This window comes from Chelmon rostratus, chromosome 6, assembly GCF_017976325.1.
Source record: "Chelmon rostratus isolate fCheRos1 chromosome 6, fCheRos1.pri, whole genome shotgun sequence".
NCBI classification, from domain to species: Eukaryota; Metazoa; Chordata; class Actinopteri; order Chaetodontiformes; family Chaetodontidae; genus Chelmon; species Chelmon rostratus.
Genome location: NC_055663.1, coordinates 16,206,414 through 16,229,907, shown reverse-complemented (window position 1 = coordinate 16,229,907; position 23,494 = coordinate 16,206,414). Strand labels below are relative to the sequence as shown.

At 43.3% G+C, this 23,494-nt stretch overlaps 2 protein-coding genes across 2 annotated transcripts; one reads left to right on the top strand and one right to left on the bottom strand.

Annotated features, from left to right (window-relative positions):
• Nucleotides 1-1,437: 1,437 nt before the first annotated feature.
• idh2 (isocitrate dehydrogenase (NADP(+)) 2) lies at nt 1,438-15,138 on the top strand. The gene is made up of 11 exons (XM_041938339.1): nt 1,438-1,619; nt 7,418-7,509; nt 8,897-9,062; nt 9,374-9,534; nt 9,680-9,823; nt 11,216-11,352; nt 11,488-11,639; nt 12,211-12,323; nt 12,595-12,692; nt 12,773-12,865; nt 14,736-15,138. The coding sequence occupies exons 1-11, from the start codon at nt 1,511-1,513 to the stop codon at nt 14,818-14,820; spliced, it is 1,350 nt and encodes a 449-aa protein (XP_041794273.1). The 5' UTR covers nt 1,438-1,510; the 3' UTR covers nt 14,821-15,138.
• Nucleotides 15,139-15,213: 75 nt separating this feature from the next.
• On the bottom strand, nt 15,214-22,232 carry znf710a (zinc finger protein 710a). The gene is made up of 5 exons (XM_041939269.1): nt 22,188-22,232; nt 18,641-20,134; nt 17,699-17,890; nt 17,448-17,622; nt 15,214-17,018 (listed from the first exon to the last, which is right to left on the bottom strand). The coding sequence occupies exons 1-5, from the start codon at nt 22,230-22,232 to the stop codon at nt 16,849-16,851; spliced, it is 2,076 nt and encodes a 691-aa protein (XP_041795203.1). The 3' UTR covers nt 15,214-16,848.
• Nucleotides 22,233-23,494: the final 1,262 nt, after the last annotated feature.

Here is a 23,494-nt window from a genome sequence, read left to right as displayed (position 1 = left end):
GTAAATTGTTTATTGTCCACAAAGGAATGGAGACAAGACAATAACTAACATACAAACCACCAAGTTTTCTTTTTAAAATGTGTTTTTGCATCCCTATGAACTTACCGTACAAGCAGCATATATTCATTCTGTGGACCTGCTACACTGGGGCCATGCACATTTTACACATGGTCATAGTCTTCTAAGTTGTGTCGTGACACATTTAAAGGTGTCATTATGATTACTATTATTAATCTGATTTTTGCATCACTATTATATGTTATCTAATGCTATTTTTCTTTTCCTCTTTTTCTTTGCTGTATGTTGCATTTTGATCGCTTTTTTTAATCTACAGTTATATGACATCGTGTATGATTCATTCATACTGTGAAAAATGGACCTCAGGAGTCAGTCATTTATCTTTAGACAAATAAACAAACTCACAACTGAGTGCAACAGACATTCAACAACTCACACAAGAAATATGTTGGCAAGTTTTGTAAGGGGCTTTAGGGTGGGCAAGTCACTGATTTTCCACATCAAGTCCAAGTCAGTGAAAAAAGTTAAACATTGCCACCCACCGTCTGAAAAACATAACCCTGATAATGTAATCAGGGTTTGAGTTGCATTACTGGAAATGGATCAAGTATTTTCATGGGCTTGATCCACATCTGAGAATATAAGTCAGGATATTCTATTTTAAATCTGTCTCTTGTGAATTTCGAAACGTTATAGAAGTGGAATGCTAAATCACTGGAGAGCTCCTCTCAGGTGCCTGAATATTCATTACACATCTGCAGCTTTTCAGTAAAAATATCTTCAACAGTATTGAGAGAATCAATGTGTCAGATTTCTACAGTCATCTCTCCAGTGTGTGGGAGTGTTGGGCTTGTGAGGGAAACAATCAGGAGTCTACATTTTATGTAGAGCTGCAACGATTTGTCGATAAACTGATCAAATTAATCTGTAAGTATTTTGATAATCGATTTAACAGTTTGAGTCAGTTTGTTATGGAGACAAATTATTTGATTCCAGCTCGTTAAATGTGAATATTTTCCGGTTTCTTCACTCCTCTATGACAATAAATTGAATATCTTCGGGTTGTGGACAAAACAAAACATTTGAAAAGTCATCTTGGGTTTTGGGAGACATTGATCTTACATGCCAAACAACTAATTGATTAATCGAGTGAGCAATGGAAATAGTCGTTAGTTGTTGCCCTACTTTCATGTATATACAGCAGTGATGGCAGATGACCTTCGCTGGGGATGACCGCGGCATGAGAGGCTCAGGTTTCAGCCTGATCCGGAGCGGTTGGAGCGGTCTGCGCGGCGGTGGAGCTGCTGCCGTTCCGCCGCTGCGCTGTTCGCTCCCGCCTCTGACGTACCGCGTCGCGCCGCGGAGGGGCGGGGAAGGAGGGCGGTGCTGCGGCCGCTGCTCACTATATTGCAGGGATCCCAGTAGCGGTTTGCCCCCTCTTTGTTCTGAGTTTCGTCGAGCGTCAACCGCAAAGTGTTTCGGGCCAGGAGACATGGCTGGATATTTGAAAGTCCTCAGCTCTCTTTCGAGGTCTGCCGCCGCCTTTTCCAGGAGCCCCGCGGTGCTTGCGCCGGCTGCGAACTGCCAGCCTCAAAGAAACTGTGAGTGGAGAGATAACCGGTGTCATCCTCAGCATCTCGTTGTGCTGGCGATGAACTGCTGCTCGACCTAGCTTTGTGTTAAGATGTAGCTCAGGTTACTTCGGGCTAAATGAGAGCTAGCCGGTAGAAGCCGGCGGCGCCGTCCGACGCAGCTATGCTAGCGAAGTTGCGCCTGCTGCTAGCCGACTGGGATGCTGTTAATAGCGCTAATGGTTTATCAGCAGCGATGCTCTGAACGCTTCCGAGCGTCTTAATGGCTGTTTTATGCTTGCTCGAGTGCAGGTTGTTTAGATAACAAGGGGGCTGTAAACGCCGAGAGAGAGGGAGATGAGGGCCGGGTAAGGCGAACCGGCCAGCCGGAGAGAGCTGTCTTTGTCTTCCTCTATCTAAAGTTTGAGGAACAGTTGATAATTTGAAGATACGCGGTCATAAAAATGAATGAGACGCTAATTAAATAATATCTCATATTAAAACAGATGTCTCCGGTCGAGTTTACGACCCAATCTCCCTCCACAGAGGAGATAAATCAAGGGGAGTAATTGCGCCGTAAAAACTGGCAGATGAATCAAATGAATCTTCCGTTTTTGGCTGCCTGTGCGGAAATGTCACGGCTGAGGCTAAAACACGGCCATTGTCGCTCAAAAGCAAGTCCCATCATTTTGGCCGCATACAAACCGCTGGGCTGCTCTCCGGCTTGGCATTAGTGCGACACCGACTTGGAAAAGTTTTCCCGAGGTCAGCCGCCGCATACGAGACTCGTTTATGGGGAGCAATGGCCGCCGCTGCCAGCGCTCACTGCGTCCTGCATAACGTTTTCCATCTGCGGCTCTAACCTGCTCCTTCCACCGCTCCTGGTTCCTGCAGCGCGCCTGTAAAACCCTGCGCGGCTCGTTACTTTCACCCCGGCTCTAATCATTTAGAAATTTTATTTAATTTTAATTCAGATCAGTGCCCGAGGAGCAGCCAAAATTGTTTTTTTGTCTGTGATGTGGAGTAGGGATCCAGATTCATCACGTGGGCTCTGCAGACATCCCAAATTTCACACAGCAGGAATTTCCAAGCTGTGCTGTGTTGTAGGTACACGTCTCCTTGCGGCCCAAACTAGCAGCACCGGTTAATGTTTATGAAGCAGGGGGGTCACCTGAAGGGCACTTTGGCTCCTGAGTGTGATTGAATCAACATGTCATTTGAGCTTTGCAGTGTCCCAAGCTGTCAGCGGTGAATAATAGTAGCCCAGTGTGCACCACCAGGAATGTCTCGAGCAGATAAAACAAGTCAGGCTGCTGAAAGTGTGTCACCACTAGTCTTAAAATCAAGAGAAAGGGTCCTACGGATACCTGCGATGGGTGTCAGAATCGTTAAAATGCGCCTGTGGCAGCATTATCACTGCGTTCTGTTGGTCGCTTCATTCAGAAGTTATCAGGGATGCAAAGCAGTGAGCTGATCTCTGACCTGTGATTGAGAGTGGAAGAAGACAATGTCTTTTCCTTTTTTTAAAAAAAGCTTCAGTCACAAGTTGCAGTTCTTTAGAGCAATTCTGTCCTCTTTAAATTTTGGAGTGCTCAGAAAATTGGCCAGCATGCTGTTTCCTCTTGAGAAGGTACTGCTCCTGCTGGTCTCCAACTTTGTAAACTTTGAAGACTTGAGTTTCGAGGACGGTTGAACAGTTCACTGACTGACCTTGTCACAAACTTTTGCAGTCTTGCTTGCGGCTTGGTTTGGTTTGAGTCATTTTTGTTTGCCCGGTGACTTCCTTTTCTTGGTACGGAATGAAAACTAGGTTGAAAGTTAACCAGAGAGGACACACAGAAAGGTTATTAGGGTCATCTTGCCAAGGCACACACTGTTCGAGACTGTCTTTGCACATGTTGAGCAAATAGCAAAGATCTCAGGATCAAACCTCACAGCCCAGTTCTCAAGTTAGCTGTAAAAACCCTACAGACGGGGTATTTAAAAATGCTAATATTCAACGTTGGCACTGACTGCTTGGTCATATTGTTGGTCTTATTTGGACTTATTCTTTCTTTCGGTTTCATATCTTCTGATTTTTAAATCATAACTTGTACATTTTTACATTGCTTTTAGGCAGATTCTATTGCAGCTGTTGCTGTGCTGAGGCATTTGAGAGCTACGATTATGTGAATATAATAGTCAAAGTATGAAGTATTTTTGGTGCCAGTGAGGCAGCTGTGGTTCAGGTCCCTGCAGTCTACATGTGAAAGTGTCCTTGGGCAACGTACTGAACCCCAAATTGCTCCAGATAGCTCAGTCATCTATGTGTGAATTGTTATTGCTCCTGATGAGCAGGTGGCACCTTGAACTGTAGCCTCTGCTGCTGCTAGTGTGTGTGTGAATGAATCCTGACCTGTGTTGTAGAGAACTTTCAATGCTTAGTAAGTGCAGTCCTTTTACTGCTGCTTAAACTAAGACATTGCATTGGTATAAAGATATTTTGCTGCGCAGTTCTTCCATTACACCATTTTATACTTGGTTGGTTGTGTGTTCCTGCTCCTGACCGGCTTTGTCTCATGCTTCCGGCAGGGGGGAAAAACCTAGCAGACCTCTCCTCAGCGCATGTATGAATGATGTGGCAGGGAGGCCCACATGACTTTGCTTCAGCTCGCCCTTCAGCGGCCAGTTTGTTGATACATTCAGAAGTTACATAACCTACTCAGCTCCCTCCTGCGCTCCCCTCCCCCTGCGCCGTGATAGTGGAGCCCTGTTTCAGCAGAATTAGGTTAGACAGTCAGAAATGATGCCAAACAGTAGCTATTAATGACTTAGCTGTGATGTACTGCAGGAGGCTGCTGTTCCAATGGCAGATGTGACCTTCTCTGCTCGTGAAGGCGCTTAATTTCTCCACATAGCTGTTAATATTTCTGCTGCAAACCTGTCATGAACATCATACACAGTTTGAGTAACAGCACTTTGGAAAATCTGATCTATTTGATGCCGTTTTCTGTCTTCAGTATGTGTTTATGATAAATAGGGCAGCAGCTACAGTACAGATTATTTTCATTATTCGATAATCTGCCAATTACTTTCTTGAGTTATCATTTGGTTTTCAAGATAGTCAGAAAATGATGAGAAATCCATGTCCAAGTTATTTGTTTGTCCAACTGATTGTATAAAATCCTCCAAAATATTCAGTTTTTTATCCAAATTCACAAAGAAGACAAGCACAGCCTTACTTAAAACTGACTTAAGTCTTACTAGTCTTATTTTTCATTCATTGCAATCAGTCAACTACTCAGTCAGCCCATTTCAGCATTGACAGTATCTACAAGCTACTATCAACATGATACAAGGGACACTGGGGACAAGGTCAGTGGTTCTGTTCATTTCCCGTTGTGGAGTATCTACAGTCATCTAGGAGGATACGTTTAAAATGGAACTGACGAAATGATTCTGTTTCCTTTTCCACATGATCTGCTTTGCCAAAATAACAGATTCCCCAAGCGAGGCTCACGTGGTGGAGTGTATTTTGCCACACACAAGCTAAAGCCTAAACAATGTCTCCAGAGGTCACCAGCAGACAGTATTCAGAAACTCGAGATGTTGTTTTTCACAATTACCAATCCAAAAGTTAAAAGTCATACGCGTGCTTGTGTCATTTCTTTATCTCCATTCTGTCATTGAGCATGATTGTAGCATAAAGGTCACAACTGCCTTTGCTGTGAGGTTATTTTCGGTGCGCCCTGGTCACCATGTATCTGCAGTCAGCAGGGTGAGTGTCATATTAAGAGCATGGGAACAGAGGACGGGCTGTTTTAACAGGTGTTACCAGGGCCTCATAATCCCAGTTAGGTCAAGTGTCCTACATGGATGTTTGATATTTTATTAAATTCATTTCATATACATAATATATATTTTTATTACGAAATGTATGTTGGTTGTATAACGATTCCACCAGACTCTTATGTTTACTTGTATTATTCTGGGAAGGCTTTGGTAGCAGTGGGGGAGTATTAACTTGCCTGGGAAATAGTCACTTGATCCTCTGCACCTCCCCCTGTACTTTTCTATTCACTGGAATGGTCCTTCTGGCAGGACTCTCACACACTGAGCCGAATGAGAGCAGATATGATTAGAGATACTAATCTACGGCGATCCGATTGGAAAGCCAAGAAGAGACCAGTCTCAAAAGTCATTGTTGGGTGGAAAATAAAGCTCAGATGTGCTTAGAAACTTTTTAACTTTGAAAAGTGGTTATGGTTTTGAGAACTTTTCCCTATAATTGGTATCATAATTGTAGGGTACAACTGTGGAGTGTATAGTAAGTGTAAAGCCTATAAAATCTGTTTTTGCAATGATGTAACTGTAGATGTTGAATTGCTATTATCTGATATGCTGAATGAATTAAAGGTATTCTGCTGAGTTTTTGGGAACCAGCAGCAGGTTCTAAGTGAGTCCAGTTTTGTTTGTATGGCATACATAGACTCTGTAACACGATATTTTCCTGACGTCAGGTTTAGGCTATTGATATCAACTGTCTGGTATTAATGCATCAAGAAGCGCCAATGAAATACTGAGAGCAAGACTGCTAGCAAGAAAACGTGAATACAACCGCTGCTCGTTTAAAAATACTTTAATGTGTTTGCAACCTAACTCCAGACAGTGCTTCTTCATCCCCATCCTCTCCTTCAGTGCCCGTCAGCAGGTGAAAGACAGCCCCAGATTCACACTCATTTTGGAACAAGCTTTGTCCGCTTTGCGTTTCACCTTGCTATGGTTGCGGTTTTTTTTGTTTTGTTTTTTTTTTGTGTCCACCATTTTCGTAGCTTTCTCATGGATGCTTGCGGCTTACAGTCCAGCACCTGCTGCTGTTTTTGGCTGGGGGCTGCACACCCACCGCCCAAAGTTTGCAGCCCATACGTTCCAGCCACAGCAAAATAAGAAAATACGGTCAGGGTGCAGGGCGTCTCCAGACTAATTCACCACCTAACACTTATAGTGGGTTTAAAGTGATGATTGAGAGGGATCGCTTTTGTATGAGTCAGTCTATACATTATTTTTAGGAAACATCTGCATAGTATGCTAGCATGCTAGCAAGCCAAATAAGTCGAACGTCCTTGACAAGTTACCAGATCCCAATGGGACGTTTTGCCATTCCTTATTTCATTTTACCAACATTCACAAAACCCAAATGTGAACGTCAGGTGCAAAGCACATAAATTCTCACATTTGGGATGTTGTAACTAGTTAATGTTCGGTATTTTACTGAACTGATTGAATCAGTTCTTAAAATGATTCGGTTGGCTAACCATGTTAGAACCAGTAAAATGGTTCAAAGTTGTTGTACGAACTTGGCAACTTATGGCAAGAAGTCCTCAGAGGAGCTGAAACACTTATAATGAAAATGAATTGATTTTGTCTGTGGTTTGCTGATGTTTGCCGCTTTTCTTCAGCATGTTTGACAGAACCTGGATAGCATTTGGTTTTGAACTGTGGGTTGAAAAAATTGTCTGTTTTTTCAAGACTTGACATTTCATAGCCTGAATGATTAATCGATTAAATGAGAGATTAATGGGCTGATTAATTGAAAATGTGAATGACTGTTAGTTGCAGCCTGAGGTAAAGATATTATCTGGCAAATGTAAAGGAAACAGGAAGCAGAAAACACTGCTGCCTGCCCTCTACAAATGGCCTCAAAACAGGATCTCGCCATTTTTTCCCCCATCTATGTAGTTTCCTGTATTTATGTATGTTTCTCAGCAGTCATCAGCCCATAAATATGAATATTTTGTTGTGAATGAAAAGCTGCCTTTACTTGAACACTTTTTTTGTGTGATTGGTAGATGCCGACAAACGCATCAAAGTTTCCCAGCCGGTGGTGGAGATGGACGGAGACGAGATGACCAGGATCATCTGGGAGTTCATCAAAGAGAAGGTGATGAAGTTGGGTCCAGGGGTGAAGGGGTAAACACAAACACTGGTGCGAGTCTCAGAGGACGGCAGGCCCACGCTGTCTAACTCGGCTATTTTTAAATCACAGACTGACACGTGGATGCGAGGGGAGGGTTGTGTGGACGATTATATATGTATGAAGTGGGGGAGGGGCCCCTGTGGTGTTTCATTCAGCCACTGGCTGGTTGCCTCTGGAGAGAGCAGATGGTGTGTTGGCTCAGGAAGAAAACGTGGGGAAGCATGGGATTAAAAATCCCTCAATGTTTTCTGACAACTGATGAGTTCTGTTGTAGTTTCAAAGATGAATACATAATGATGTAAATCATGTAACCCTGCAAATACTTTTGAACATACTTTTGTCGTTCATTATACCAGCTATAAATGAAATGGCAATTTTGAAGGTTTCAGTCCTGGTTGATTTGGTGACACCTGTAGTTTCTGGTGGTAACAGCAAATGAGGTTTATTACGACGGGTCACATAATTCTGCAGGCAGCAAAACAAACTATTGTCTTATTCAAAGCGAAGAAGTCAGGCAATAATTGGCCATCCTTCATCCTGTAAACAGCATCATGAGTCTGCAGACAGCAGCATAGTGAAACTGAAAGGAGTTTGTTAGCTTGCATAGAAGTTGGAGGTGTGCAGCCTGCAGCTCTTCATCTAACACCTCACTGTGGCTGCTCCTTCTTGTTCCATTACTCCCTGCGATATTTCAAACTGTTCCACTGTCAAAAAATGCTGAAAATGACCATTGTCTTGTTTTTGATTAATGACAGTGGTAAGTGCAAAGGTCACTGAGAAACTCGCTGCGTTTCCTGTGACTGCTTCACATTAAAATGGGGGCTTTATACAGCATTTTTTCACCATTGTATTACCTCATTCTGTGCTAGATGGTGACTGAACACTTATTAAACATGACAGTCTTCAGTATTATCATTTCATTATAGCTTTAAGATTATTTTTTTCCCTTAATGTTCTTGATTCACTCAGCCACGATTTCAGTTTAATATCTTGCACTAACAATCTCCTGATCCCAGAATGGATTACCCTCAGGGATTTTTTATTTATAATATATTATCTTAAAAAGCCAAATGAGACAAATGTCCATCACAAATTACAAGGTACCAGTTACTGTGCTGCCATTCCTTATTCGTCTGACCCGCATTCAGAAAGCCCACATGTGAACTTTAGAGCCAAGCAGGCAAATCCTCACATTTGAGAAGCTGGAGCCGGCATATGTTCGGCATTTTACTGAAGTGATTAATAATTTGTTAAAATTGTCATCAGTTCTTTTTTTCAGTTGGCTTATCATGTTGCCACCATTTATTTAGTTTTTTTCTTCATCTGTGTGTGTTTCTGTTGTGTCCTTTAGCTCATCCTGTCCAATGTGGATGTCGAGCTGAAGTACTATGACCTGGGTCTGCCGTACCGCGACCAGACTGATGACCAGGTCACCATCGACTCTGCCCTGGCAACTAAGAAGTACCATGTGGCGGTTAAATGTGCCACCATCACGCCCGACGAAGCCAGAGTGGAAGGTATAGAGTGTGTCTTTGATAACCTGGTATACATTCCTAATTACAGAGCAGTTTAGATGTAATAAAGCACTTTTATCATTGCTGATTTTGATATAAATAAACATTGTTATCATTTGTCCAAGTCCAATTCAGTTATGTATTAATGCACAGATGTTTAAGGCAACACCTGTCTGCTGTATTTTTGAATCAACATTGTTGACATGTAGGGTGATGAGAAATATTTAATTGCTAGTGTGCATGAAGTCGAATGAATGATTGTGCTGCTCTGTGGTATTTTTCTTTCTACTATAATGTATTTTATATGAATGTAGAGTTCAGCCTGAAGAAGATGTGGAAGAGCCCCAACGGAACCATCAGGAACATCTTGGGCGGCACCGTCTTCCGTGAGCCAATCATCTGCAAGAACATTCCCAGGCTTGTCCCAGGTTGGACGCAGCCCATCACCATCGGCAGACACGCCTTCGGCGATCAGGCAAGTCTCTTCTAACATGCTGAAGGACATGTTGCACTTCAGTTTACAGTGATTAAACCTCCTCAGAGCAGCAACAGACCGGGTCATTTCATTGCTGCTATCAGATTTCTTAAAGTTAATGAAACTTGCTGTGTTTCTCGTACAGTACAGAGCTACAGACTTTGTTGTGGACCAGCCCGGCAAATTCAAGATTATCTTCTCACCTGCTGACGGCAGCGCAGGCAAGGAGTGGGAGGTCTATGACTTTCCCGCTGGGGGCTGTGGAATGGGCATGTACAACACAGATGAGGTGAGTGTATACTTACATTTAAAGGTTAAAGCTGGTAATATTCTGTATTTTTGTAATTGTTAACAAATCCCAGAAAAAAACAGTGTGTTAGTTTCTCTCTCGGTCTCTTAGTACTTTTCTTACTACTTTGTGAAGATGTAAATCGTGCAAACCTGGTCAGGACTAAGTACTTAAAGCTAAATTGATTTCACTAAAACAGCTGGAAACTGTGGTTTTTGGTAAACGTTACTCGAGGAGTAAATGGTGTATTTGTCGGGGGTTATTTTCCGCAGCAGATTCGGTGAGCAAGTGAATATTTATGGCAGCAGGTTGGTCGCACATACACCATTATGTGTGATCAGCTCATAATTAACCACAGTTCCCATGTTCACCATAATCACCCAGTGCAATGGTGTGGCTCATTGATGTGTTTTTAATGGACAGTAGAGGTCCATGGCACCGGTGAAATACTTGAGAAAACACTTATTATTAGAAGCTATTAAACCCTGGTTGTTTGGTCTTTTAATATAATTTGTCCACAATGACAATAAGATCCCAGAGTAAGATGCTGGCCACATTGAAACGTCTGTGTTTCAGCACAGAAAGTTGCTGGGACCTTTTCTTTGTATCTATAGCATTAAATCATTATTCATCTTTCCAAAAAATGTATTTCAATGCGCATTTTAAAGAATTGCACTTAAAAGGTTGATGGAAATGGCAAAATTCAAAGGGGAAAAGTCATTAATTTTTCAGGTATTTACAGTTGCTTGCATGACCAATGAGCTGTTTCCACTCCAAGAGAAGAAGCTGTTTCTGCAGATTAAAGCGTTTCATCGCTCCACACAGATCCGATGTAGCGTTCATCACATTAATACATGAAACAGAAATGTTACTTTTCCAGCATGTTTGTTGAGGTCCGAGTTCTGCAATGGTATAATGGTTTACAGGCCAGAAAGGCTTTCATTTGCATTTTCTTTTGCCAACTTTCTCAAAATTAGATGAAAAATAGCAATGTATTCAGAGGGAAAACAAAGGAATATAAAATGGTTACCTTAATAATTCTTACCAGTAGTTTAAATTTCTTCCTCAGTCTCTATCCATTGAAGTATGTTGTTAGTATGCAGTTATCCCTCATGTGACTGTGAGAGTTCAATACCTAACTTTTTCATGCTTAAAGGACCTGATAGTGATCTTACATGCTGCCTAAGGCTTTTTGTACACAGCAGCTGTTGCAGTAAACTCACCTCTTTTCAACCTGCTACTGTGTTGTTTGCCTTCATCAGGACCGCTCTGTTTGATTTAACAACATCAGAGGTCGTAGTAGATGACTTTCAACTTGTCAAGGGGAAGGTTGTTAACCTCTGTGCTACTGATAAAGTGCTACAGCAGTGTTTGTATTTTTCCTCCCAACAGTCTATTACAGGCTTTGCACACAGCTGCTTCCAGTATGCTATTGGCAAGAAGTGGCCCCTGTACATGAGCACAAAGAACACCATTCTTAAAGCCTATGATGGCAGATTTAAAGACATCTTCCAGGATATCTTTGAAAAGTAAGTGTCTTCTGTTTTTGTGTTTTAATCAGCAGTTCCTTTTGATAGACACGTGACACATTTCACTGAAATGTTGTAGAACAAGTTTAGAAAGCAAAACGTGGCTTTAGTGTATGGTGTTTTTGTATCCCTCAGGCACTACAAGCCTGAGTTTGACAAACTGAAGATCTGGTACGAGCACAGGCTTATTGACGACATGGTCGCCCAAGTGCTGAAGTCTTCCGGAGCCTTTGTGTGGGCTTGCAAGAACTACGACGGAGATGTTCAGTCTGATATCCTCGCACAGGGTGAGATGTTTGGAAAGCAACATGACTGCCGCCTCTTCGGAAATTGTTATGAAATACTGAAAGCTGTGGGCATTTGAGATGCTTGCTACTTTTAAGCAGATGTGAGTTCAAATGGTCTGAGTGTTGAATTTGCAATATCTCAGTTGTCACAAACACTTTATCTTATTTCATTCATCCATCTTTAATTTATTTTTGTCAGAATGAATTGAGCTTTTCTGCGTGAAAGTCCACATTTGTCCAAATCTTTAAACCTACCACTGAGCCGAATACTGTGTTTCTACTTTACACTTGCACTGAACTGTCAACAAAATATAGATTAACCTAATTCGCTGTAATAATCACATTCTTACTTTAGAGCTACCTCTGCACCAGGACCACACGTACTTACCTTTGTACTTACCTGCAAGGCTTGATTAAAAAAAGATCATTTGTCAAGAAGCTGAGTCATAACTTTGGTTAATCATTATCCTGAAAAGGTCTTAAAAACCTTTTAATTTAAATGTGTGATACCTGTAGACAGCCCTGTGTGGGTTGCTTTAAGGATTTGTGCATTTTGTGTTTCCCGTTTTAGGTTTTGGCTCTCTGGGACTGATGACATCAGTTCTCGTGTGTCCTGACGGCAAGACTATTGAGGCTGAGGCTGCCCACGGCACTGTGACCAGGCACTATCGCGAGCACCAGAAGGTCAGTAACCATCTTTAGCCATCTTGGGGCTCTGAATTGGAAACATTTCAACTGGGAAATGAAACAGAAAATATGTCAAGGCCAAATTATGGCCTTGCAAACCGACTGTGTAATCTGTGGAGCTATACTGCCACCATGTGGTGAAAATTGAGAAAGAGGAGCAGTCTCAGATGCTCAAAACTATTAAAAAAATGATTCATGACAATTTGAAAAAAACATTACTGTGCAGCAGGAAGCGGTTAAAACAACATTATCCTCACTCTACTTTCAGGGAAGGCCGACCAGCACCAACCCCATTGCCAGCATCTTCGCCTGGACCAGAGGACTGGAGCATCGTGGCAAACTCGATGGCAACCCCGACCTTATGAAGTGAGAGAGGTTTTACATTTGTAGGAGACATTCTGACCCTGGGATGAAACGTGCCTGATCTAAAATGTATCTATCTGCAGGTTCTCCCAGATCCTGGAGAGGGTGTGTGTCGAGACCGTTGAGAGCGGCACTATGACCAAGGACCTGGCAGGCTGCATCCACGGCCTGTCCAAGTAAGTTCATTTCTGTGCTGATACTCAAGTTTTGCAATGTGGTCACTGTGGACTGTTCTGTCACTTAATTCTTATGAAGATGATCATGATGATACACATTAGATTTCATCTAGTTTGTGCTCCCAGCTGTAGTTTTGTCTCCAGATCAGAGTTTATTGACTCAACAAAGGAAATAGTGCACAAAAAGCTTTGCTGGATATCATGCAGCACATCAACCACTGCACACCCTTAACATGTCCAGGTTGAATGGTGTAATTAGTGAGTCAACTATTCATGTCTAAACTGTAACAAACTTAAGTGCCTTGGATGTACTGCATGGTTACATAAACATGTTTTGCCTGGGAGGCTTCTGAAGGTGTGAGGAAGGATTCAGCCCCAGAGAGCTCTAAAAATAAGGAATGGAAAGCTCTTACCTATGGGGCATCACACCTAATGTAGAATGAAAAACATGAGTGCCACTATTATGATTACAAGATTGCAATGGACAAGCATGTACATTTTAAGAATAATTTTAAAAAAGCTATTAGAGACTTGGTAGATCAAATGTTTCATGTAATCCACAAGTGGAGCTTGATCAACAGTAACATAATTTGCGATTATTCAATGTATTGGTTTTCTTAAGCAGAATGCCAAGCCATACCATAGTTCCAGTATCTCCATTGTGAGGATTTGCTGCTTTTCACTGTTGTGTAGCTAAGAGCTTAGAGAATTTCTAATGGCCTTTTTCTGATATTTTATGAACCAAAATTTTGAAAAAAAAAAAAACCCAAAAACAATCTGCAGTCATATCAATCAAAAAGTCATTAGGTGGCGCCCTAATTTGAAGTATGAATCTATTTAATCCATGGAACATCATTAGGCTTATAATGGCATCCAAGACTGAATATTTGGTGCATTCACAGGTAGATTTCCTTCTTTTAACTCTTCTTTTAACTAACTAATGAAAATATTACCTTTTGATTAAACCACCACCATCACTCCGAGACACTGACATAAGACGGGGTGTTAATTACCCTGAGTCTGACCTGCTGACTTCTAACACAGGTTTGGAACGTGCCCTCGTTTTGTTTTTAGCTGACAGCAGTTTAAGCCAGATATGGTCTTCTGTAGCCCGTCTAAGGATTGAGGAGTTTTGTTTTTACTTCTTAAAGTCGTGTTGTTCCATGTTCTATATTAGCAGGATATCTTTGAAAACTCGAAAACAAGATGTCACTGAGGTTAGGTTGGAAAGTTAGACCCTGAAAAAAATTGGATTAGTCTTGGATCAAAATGTGGACCCTGGAGATTTTAAAGGATTCTGAACATTGTGAAATATTATGGTTGCGTTTTCGCTCATTTCTGTCGATCAAATGAACATCAGTGACGAAGAACAAACTGCACACGCATTGATCCAGGTACAGCTGAAACATTTACACGTTATTAAACCCTTACTCGAGGGTCGCGTAGCCCTGGTTGGAGGTACGTGCCGTCCTATTCACCAGCTTGTTTCTGCACAAGACTGGTATAAGTACTGCTTTCGCTATTGTCTGCACTGGCTCACCTGCTTGAGCATATCTCGCCTTTTTCTTTGATGCATTTTTCATCCATCAGGCATTGCAGCGCACAGGAGGACGGCCATTTTTAAAATACTGTCATGTAGTACCGTGTCAGACTGTGTTTAAAGATGTTTTTATCATGCATCTTGCTCATTCTAATGTTTGAGTAATAATAGTAATTCTGATAATGAAGATGCTGTTATTAACCAACAGCATTAATTCATGCTAAACCCTGATAATAAAAATAACAAAGATTGATTTTATTGCTCCAGTTTTGTTTCCTGAAGTATGGTACTGTATTTTCTGATCTGCTCTGTCTTGTCTTGCCCCCTCAGTGTCAAGCTGAACGAGCACTATGTCAATACTACCGACTTCCTCGACGCCATCAAGACAAATCTGGATAAAGCCCTCGGCAAGTGAAGGACTTGAAAGAATATAGTTAGCCTGGAGATGGCGGTGTACCTCCTTTTTGTACCTCATTTTTAACTTAAAAGGTCAATAAATCCACTTGCATTTCACCTGAAGTAAAACGATGTACTGTCTGTAGAATTATGCAGTGTTCTATTAGATTAAATGGTTGACACTTCCACCTGATGCCTCCCTAACTATCTGTCCCATTATTGGCAAGGTTTTATTTTTGTAATGTGAAGTACTGTATTCAATACTGTGTAATGCCTTGGGCAGGACTGAAGCCTGTGTCAAACATATTTGCCAATAAATAACTTGTTTGACCCACAATTGGTGTTTTTTTTTTTTTTTTTTTTTTTTTTTGTTATTTTAAAAACAAAGATGAAGCATTTTAAAGGTAAATAAATTTATTATTTTACAGTATTGTCTGGTACACAACATTATACATACGTCTCTATCCACGTTATCTCCACACTAATGTCTAATACAGAAAGCCATTTAAGATGAACATCTTCCCCTTTGCATCATCACTAAAACTGTGACGACATGAATACATAAGCAGAAAAACTCAAAAAATTGAGCGTTTTTATTTTAAATGCACTATATCGACATTGCAAATGGATACCTTGTTTGCAGGTTACACGTTTGAGAAGCTAAGCACTGGGAAACTGAATATATTGAGCATTTCCCAAATCATTTTCCACAAGGTCCACGGCCCTGTCACATGTTGGGAGGTTGTCGTTCATCACTTGAGACCAGTGTACAGCATGATGGATGGCATGCTCTTGCAGACACACTGGGGCACTTAATATTTCTGTCCGAGTTTTTTGGGACAATTCTTGTTGAGATTCATCCATTCAAAAAAAAAAAAGAAAAAAAAAAAACCTGCAAAACGAATGCAGGGTTTGCATTGCTTTTGAAAAATGCTGCAGTCTTGACTCGTGAAGGCCTGGATCGGGGGAAATGGTGAGATTTGTTGAAAGAGAAGCTGTACCACAGTGGTAATCTTTTGAAGAGATCTAGAGATGGGTGGGAGGGGAACCTGAATGTAATTTCATGAGGTCTGCGATTGGACCCCAAGAAATCCAATGTCCCAGCTCAACACAACAGCAAGGAAAAGAGACTTACAGTGCCCGTAGCTGCAAGATTTGATCCAATTCTTTGGTAAAGGGGTCCTACCATTAAAAAGGGTATTTTGAATTTCTTTTCGTTAGCATCTTAAAACATTCCACAGAAACAGTTACATTCATAGACTAGAGATCAATACAGGGTGATGCTTGTTAATGCAGAAACCTAAAGAGTAGACACAGTGGTCCTCGGTGCAACGCACTGATAACGGTACCAGCCAACGTACGAGACGACTGATACATTCTGTACAATAATATACAACAAAACACGGATTGCAAGTCCAGTGGAATTTCATTCATTTTGCAGACCTCGAATGTAAATTATCACAGTATAAATCAAAGTGAATCATTAACCTCTGCAACTTGACAAGCTTTGGCAAGTGAGATGAACAGTAACACTTGTTCCCTTCTTTAAGCCTTCACATTGGTTTACCCCAGTAGACTGAGAGAGAGACCGGGATTGTCTGAATAAGTGCAGCACAACATCACCATATGCTTTTATGCTTGTAGCTAAAAATGTGCTTTTCAAATTAGGCTCAGATGATGTTCCTGTAGGTAAGCAGCTGACAACATATACGTATTTCTATAGTTTTTTTTTTTTTTCACCTAAATGCTCCGGTTTTAGACAGTCCGCTTTTCTCAAATATAATATATATTTATTCAGTAGATTAGCTGTGTTGTAGAGATGAAAAATATGTAATAAGGTAAAAACTATACACTTCCAAATTTTGTAGCATTCCGAGTGATTCCAGTGCATACGAATGTGCAGTTTGCTGGGTTGCTTCACACCCTTGAAGAACAACCCGATCAACTATGCCTTTAACAGCAAAAAATGAGGAAAACAAACAAAAAAAAAAACAATCCCGTTTTCATTAGTTCACACTTATATTCAATTTGGGGTGATTTTAATAATTCATGCTGTGCTGAAGCGCCCTGCGCCCTTCCCATAGGTGCTATAATACTCCATTTGAGATAGTTTAGCAATGTCTGGTGTGTTGTTGTTGTTAGCCCGATTTTCTCGCTCGCTGAATTCAAAGCTCTCCTCTTCGTAGTCCTCCTGGCCTTCTGTGTCCTGAGGAGGTTCTGGAGAAGGAAGCAAAGACACGAATATGATTCCAATCTGTCCTCAGTAACACACACACACATAACTCCTCTTGAAGACACACAGCCTCATTGAGGACCGCCAGTGGATTGGCCCTCCTCCACTGCCTCAGTATCAGTCTCTACTGATAGAGACAGGCATGTCTAATCCAGGCACTGCTATATTTACTAAACACACAGGGAGGGAGTGACAGAGAAACATCAAAACACTTGGCCACTAGATTACAGTACATGCTGAGTCAAAGTGCATTAGGGACAGACTGACTGACAATAATGCGACACGAAGCCCACCGAGCAGTCCCACGAGGAAGTTTGCTGCACATAACCCATCAACGAATTCAAATTTCTTGAAGGGGTTTCGTCTTTTTCAAATGGAGAGTGTAATTAAGGACAGCTGATGGAGCTATTCACCTTGTCCGTCTATTGAGGTGTCCATGATACCGTGTTTGACCTTCATGTGTCGGCTGAGGTTGCCCTTCAGGTTGAACTTGCTCGTGCAGTACGGGCACTTGAAGGGCTTGCTGCCGGCGTGGAGGTGCATGTGGCCGAGGAGGTTGTACATTCTGTTGAACGACTTTCCGCACACCTGGAAGACAAGAGCGCAATAGTCAGCACTCCCCCGTCACAGCGGGTAAAAGTAAAACTCTGCTTCCTTCACTCACCTTGCATTTGAAAGGCTTGACCGGCAGGTGCACAATCATGTGCGTTTTAAGGGTCTGCTTCTGGACAAAGGTCTTGAAGCAGACGTGGCACTGGAAGGGCCGCACGCTGGCGTGGATCAACATGTGTCTCTTCAGGTTGGCTGACAGGGTGAACTCTCTGGCACAGACGTCACACTTGAATTCTTTCATACCCTGAGGAAGCAAAAAGTGTTTTGGCCTTTTAATTAATTTAGCTAAATATAAGGTTCAGATGAAAGTAAATAATGAGTCAGAGGGAGAAAACACACAAGAAGCTCGCGTGTGAGCATTTGCATTCTGGCGTTTGATCCAACTCATGTAGATTACATTAGCCCCCCCAAGTGTTGAAAGACAGAGTGGAAAGAAAGTCCAACAATGGAAAGAATAAACTTTTTTTTTTCTTCTGGTTTCAACATTTATTTAACTTTTATTTTAATATTTAACAAAAGCAAATGTCATGAAAAGGAATGTTTTTCCTTATAGAATACAACAGACTCCATAATGAAATGGAGAGAAAGACCAGAGTGATTCATCAGACACAAAGGGAAGTAGCTCTGCGAACGACACACAACACAAAACACATGCAAGCGGGGGGGGTTGAGCCACACAAAAAAACTCAAGGCCTTTGAAGACTATGTTTACAAAGCGACTGGTTCTGGAGAAAGGGCTGTGTTGCAAGGGTGCAGTATACTTTTACAGTGAGGATTCATTCAGAGGACCCTGAGTGAAGCTGCTTCCCTTCCTCCCTAAGTGTGACATTTTCTATTTTAAATGGTTTATGGTTTATAAAGGTATGGTGACGTTGTGTAATTGCATAGGGCCTCCCTACTTCGGGTTTTATTTTGAACACACATAAACTGGTAGACAAATGCACATCACTTGGTTTCAGTACCTTTGGTGCAAGGGTGTGTGTGGTGCCAGTACCTTGTGAGTGAGAGCGTGTTGTCGGAGGTGGTGGATCTGGACAAACTCCATGCCGCACTCTGGGCAAACATAGGGCCGCACGTTCTGGTGTTTCATCAAGTGGTTCTGCAGCTGGCTGCGGTAAGCGAAGGACTTGTGGCACTCTGTGCACTGGTATGTGGTCGGGCCCTGATGGCTGGTCAGGTGGCGCTTCAGGTGCGCGTAGGTCGGGAACTCGAGGCCGCACTGGGTGCAGACGTGGCACTGGCCGTTCTCGTGTTTGTTCTCATGGGTCCTCAGCTCGCTCGGGTAGGCAAAGCCACGGCCGCAGAAGCGACAGCTGTAGGGCTTGACGTCTGAATGCTGCAGCATGTGCCTCTTCAGGTGGCTGGTCTGCGTGAAGGCCTTTTCACAAACGGTACACTTATGAGGTCTGGTTCCCTGGTGGGTGAGCAGGTGAGTCTGGAGGTGGCTCGGCTGCTTGAAGAGCTTTCCACAGTGCAGACATTCATGGGGCTTAATTCCATTATGGCCTAGAATATGAGTGACAAGGTTATACTTGGATGTGTATGATTTCTCGCACATGCGGCACTTCCAGCGTTTCAGACCCTCTCCCACATCTACGCAGTAAGACTCATCGATCTGTACGTTGATGTCCAGCCGGTCAATCTGCATTCGCCTGGCCAGGCCCTCTGGGTCAGACCACAGCATGGCCTGGCTGTTCTCCTCATACTCCCCTGGCAGCGCCATGTCAGCAGACTCGTAGGCCACCTCATTGGACTCATAATAGCGATTCTCCAGAGGACTGCCAGAGTCTCCACTGGTCTTCAGGTTTAGTGCCTCTTCCTCTTCTTCTTCCTCCACCACCAACTCTTCTTCCTTCCTCTCTCTTTCTCTACCAGTGTTTTCTTCTTGTTCCTGTTCTGGCTGTCCATCTGTTTGTGGTCTGGATGTATCCCTCACACACGAGGGACAGTTTCCGCAGGCCTGCTCCTCTTTCAGTGAACCCTGTAGGGTGACTGGATCCTCTGACTTGCCAGGACCACACCTGCTGTTCATGTGAATGCAGGAAGGAGGGGTATCAGACTCAAGCTGTTCACCTTTAATCTGAGCCTGTGGACTTGACACTTTGTGTGGGTGACCCTCTAATTCTCCGTCACCCCTGGGCCTCTTGGTCCTCCCACGCGGCCCGGGCCGTCTTCTCTCACTGCAGTGGGGCTGGGGCTCCGGCTCCCCAGCAGGCTCAGCCAGGTAGTCCCCGTTGGCCCCTATTAGCTGGTCAGCGTACTCATACTCCATAGCCTCAGGTGGAGGAGGGGGACACTCTCTGGGCTCCCCCGTGTAAAAGCCATTAGGAGCAATGGTGGCCCCGAAGATTTCATTCTGGGAGATGAGGCCAAGAACGGCCGCCTGAGCCAGAGATAGCACCACCACAGGCTCTGTCTGCGTGCCCACGTCCACTTGGCCCTCAGTCATCTTGGGGTAGGTCCGCAACAAGCGGCTACTCTCCTCCTCCTGGAAGAAAGCGCATAAAACATACAACACAAGTAAAAAAAAAAGAACAAGAAGAAATAATATGTCTGTGTGTGTGTGTGTATGTGTGTTTTTTATTATTGTGTTCCGCTGTTACAAACCGTGCCTTACACAATGTTTCCTCTTATAACCTCATTTCCCCATTGCAGGCTCATGATATTGGTAACCTTCCTATTAATACAAACAAACGGTTTTGTGTTGCCACAATATTGAAATTATCGTATTATTTAGCTTTTAAGATTCTGTGTTCCAGACTGCCACCAGAAGCAATGCAACCTTCCTTTCCCAGGACTCCAGGAGAGTATTAAGATAACGTTTTTAAGGGTTTCTCTGTGTAAGCCGCATTCGGACTACGCCTTGTTTCTTTGCTCTGAATCCACAGAACATTCGATTGAGGAGATAAGGCAGATCTGTGTTAGCACCCCGTTTCCTTCCTTGACAGGCTTTAGAATAATAAAGAACACAACAAGGGATGCAGGTCCAGTCAGGAAGCTGACTTCCGTGGACTGTCCTCAGTACTTCCTGTGGGGTCCCGGGGCAGCCTGGCTGACCAAAGTCAGCTCATCACTGGAGCTATCTGTCCCATTCATGAGGAGCAAAGCGTCTCGGCTCTATACTCGCCGTAGCCGACTTCATAAGGCCTGCCACACCGGGCTTCCTTAACAAGATGATATGTGCCGCCAGGCAGTCTCATATCCATAACAGACATTCGATTGAGCTTCGAGCTCATTCTGTATTCCAGACCGATGCATAAGACTCACTAACATAATTGTATGGTTCGGAAGTGTTTCAGACCCACATGCGCATGTTTACCCAGCCACCTGTAAAAGTGGAACAGTGAAACTGGGGAAGACATTGTGGTATGACCAAGGCTGGCTCTCTGTGGTAAAGGAGAAGCGAGTATTGTCGGCCACTGGTTTCAGATTATTTCTCAGCATGGATCGCATTGGTAGGAAAATGTATAGAGAGAAGCTCTGACCCCTACTTTGTTGCCAGACTACACACTAGTCTTCACTCTGTGCCATACACGCTGGCAAGAGCTGCTTCCTTTCCTGACACAATACTGAGAAAAGAAATGAAAAGAGAAAAGAGTGGATGGAGAAAAGGAAAAAAAAGAAGAGGAGATAGTGAAGGAATAAAGGTGTGTGTGTGTGTGTGTGTGTGTGTGCGTGTGTGTGTGTTGGTAGAGGGGAGTAGACCTGGATGCCCTGATAACCACGTCATTTATAATTACTGCTTTTAAAGTAGTCAGACAGAGACAGACTGTGTGTTTGTGAGAAAGAAAAGGAAAGAGACTGGGTGTGTATTTGAAAGTGTGTGTGTGTGCGCGAGTGAGAGAAAAGAGAGGGAGGGAGGTATGGAGAGAAGGAGAAAGAGCTGTGGGCGGGGGAGGAGTGGAGGGAGGGAGGGAGACGGAGACAGAAATGAGATGGAGGGGCTGAAAGATAAAGAAAGAGGGGAGGAGAGGGAGGGGAGGGAAGGGGAACGAGAGATTGAGTGAGCATGTGAGAGGAGGGAAGAGAGAAAGGAAAAGGAGAGGGAGGGGGTGTGCGGGGGGGGCTGGAGAGACACAGAAAGACAGAGTGAGTGAGTGAGTGAGAGAGAAAGAGGGGAAGGAGGGAGGGAGAGAAGGAGGGGGGAGCCGGAGAGAGAAGAAAAAGCACAGCAAAATGAAAGGCTGACAAAATGAAAGAGAAAAAGACAAATGACAAGGAGAAGGAGAAGGTAGGGTAGTAATTGCAAGAGTCCGTACTTTCACATTTTAAAGTTGCATCTGAAAGACACCTAAGGACAAACAATTAGAGCAGCGGCAGGAAACGTGCAGGCGAGATAGAAACACAACTCCTATCTTTCTGAGAAGATGTTCCCACTGCGGTACTCATATGAATGTGAAAAAGTAATCTCGCTTCCCCTCACCCTGACGCGCAGACCAGAGTGTAAATACCTCGCTAACAAACTGCAAAACAAGTGACCACCACCCCCCTGAACCCTTAGCTGCGGCAGATCTCTCTCCATCTTTAGGTTACAAACTCACCACATTGTTCCTGGAGTGATGTTTGAGGTGTTTCAGGGATCTCATCCTTCAGGAGAAATGAGTGGAGTAAAAAAATCCACCTCCTATTTATATCTGTGGGAGAGTGGGGCGGTCCCACGGCTCATCCTCCTCCTACTGTTGCTGTTATCAGAACTGACTGTGCCTGCCCCCCCTCCACCAGCCCTCCACCCCACCACACACACACACACATACACACACACACACAGACACACACAGCATCACCCCATTTCTTTCTCTTCCTCCCACCCTCTCCTTCCCATCTCACTTCTCTTTCTCTCCTCTTTTCTCTTACAAACACACACACACACACACACACACATCTTATCTCCCTTTCTCACTACATACAATTCAGCATGACCCTTCAACACACATTTCTCTTTAAGGCGCACAGAGACACAAGCTCTATCTTTTCTTGATCACACTTTATACTTTGCATTTCCTTTTTTTATGAGCGTGTGCTTCAAATGCACAAACAATTATAAAATCTAATCAGTAGTTTCCCTCCGCGCGTGGAGACAGATATATGTGCATGTACGCGCGCAAAAACATGTTTATATATATGTATGTATGCAGGCACACATGGAGGCACGTACACACTTTCACAACACGCACAAACACTCAGAGAGAGTATGGGTGGAGGTGCGTCTGTCAGTAGCAAAGCAGTCAGACAGATAATGTCTGAGAAATGCTAAAATTTTAACTTTCCAGAGACTGTGTAGTTTGCTGCTATTATTTCTAGATTCAAACTAATTAACTATTGAGACAGCCTGAAGTATACTGTCTGAGAAATTCAGAAGGAAAAAAAAAATTGAGTGACAAAAGAAAAGAGAAGGAGAAAGAAAGGAGAGAAAAGCAGTTAGGAGAGAGGGAGGGAGGGAGACAGACGTGGGGGAGAAAGAATAAGGAAGAAAGAAGCATAGGGAGGGGGAGTGAAGCTGAGTGGAGGAAGAGGAGGAGGAGGAGGGGGTGAGAGAGACAGAAAGAAAAAGGGAGGAAAGAGAGCCGGGGTGGGGGAGGGAAGAAGAGAATGCAGCAAAGAGGAGGAAGAAGGGAAGGGGGGGGGGGGGGGGGGGTGAGGCATAAGAAAGGATGTGGCAAAAGAAAGAGAAAGAAAGAATAAAAGAGAGAAAAGAAAGAGGGGAGGGGGAGTGGTGGAGGGGGGTGGGGATGGGAAGAGAGATAGAGGAAGGTTTGAAAGAAAATGCAGTGAAAGAGAAGAGCGTGGGGGGGTGGTGGTGGTGGTGGTGGTGGTGGTGGGGGGCTGGAGGAAAGAAGGAGAGAGAAAA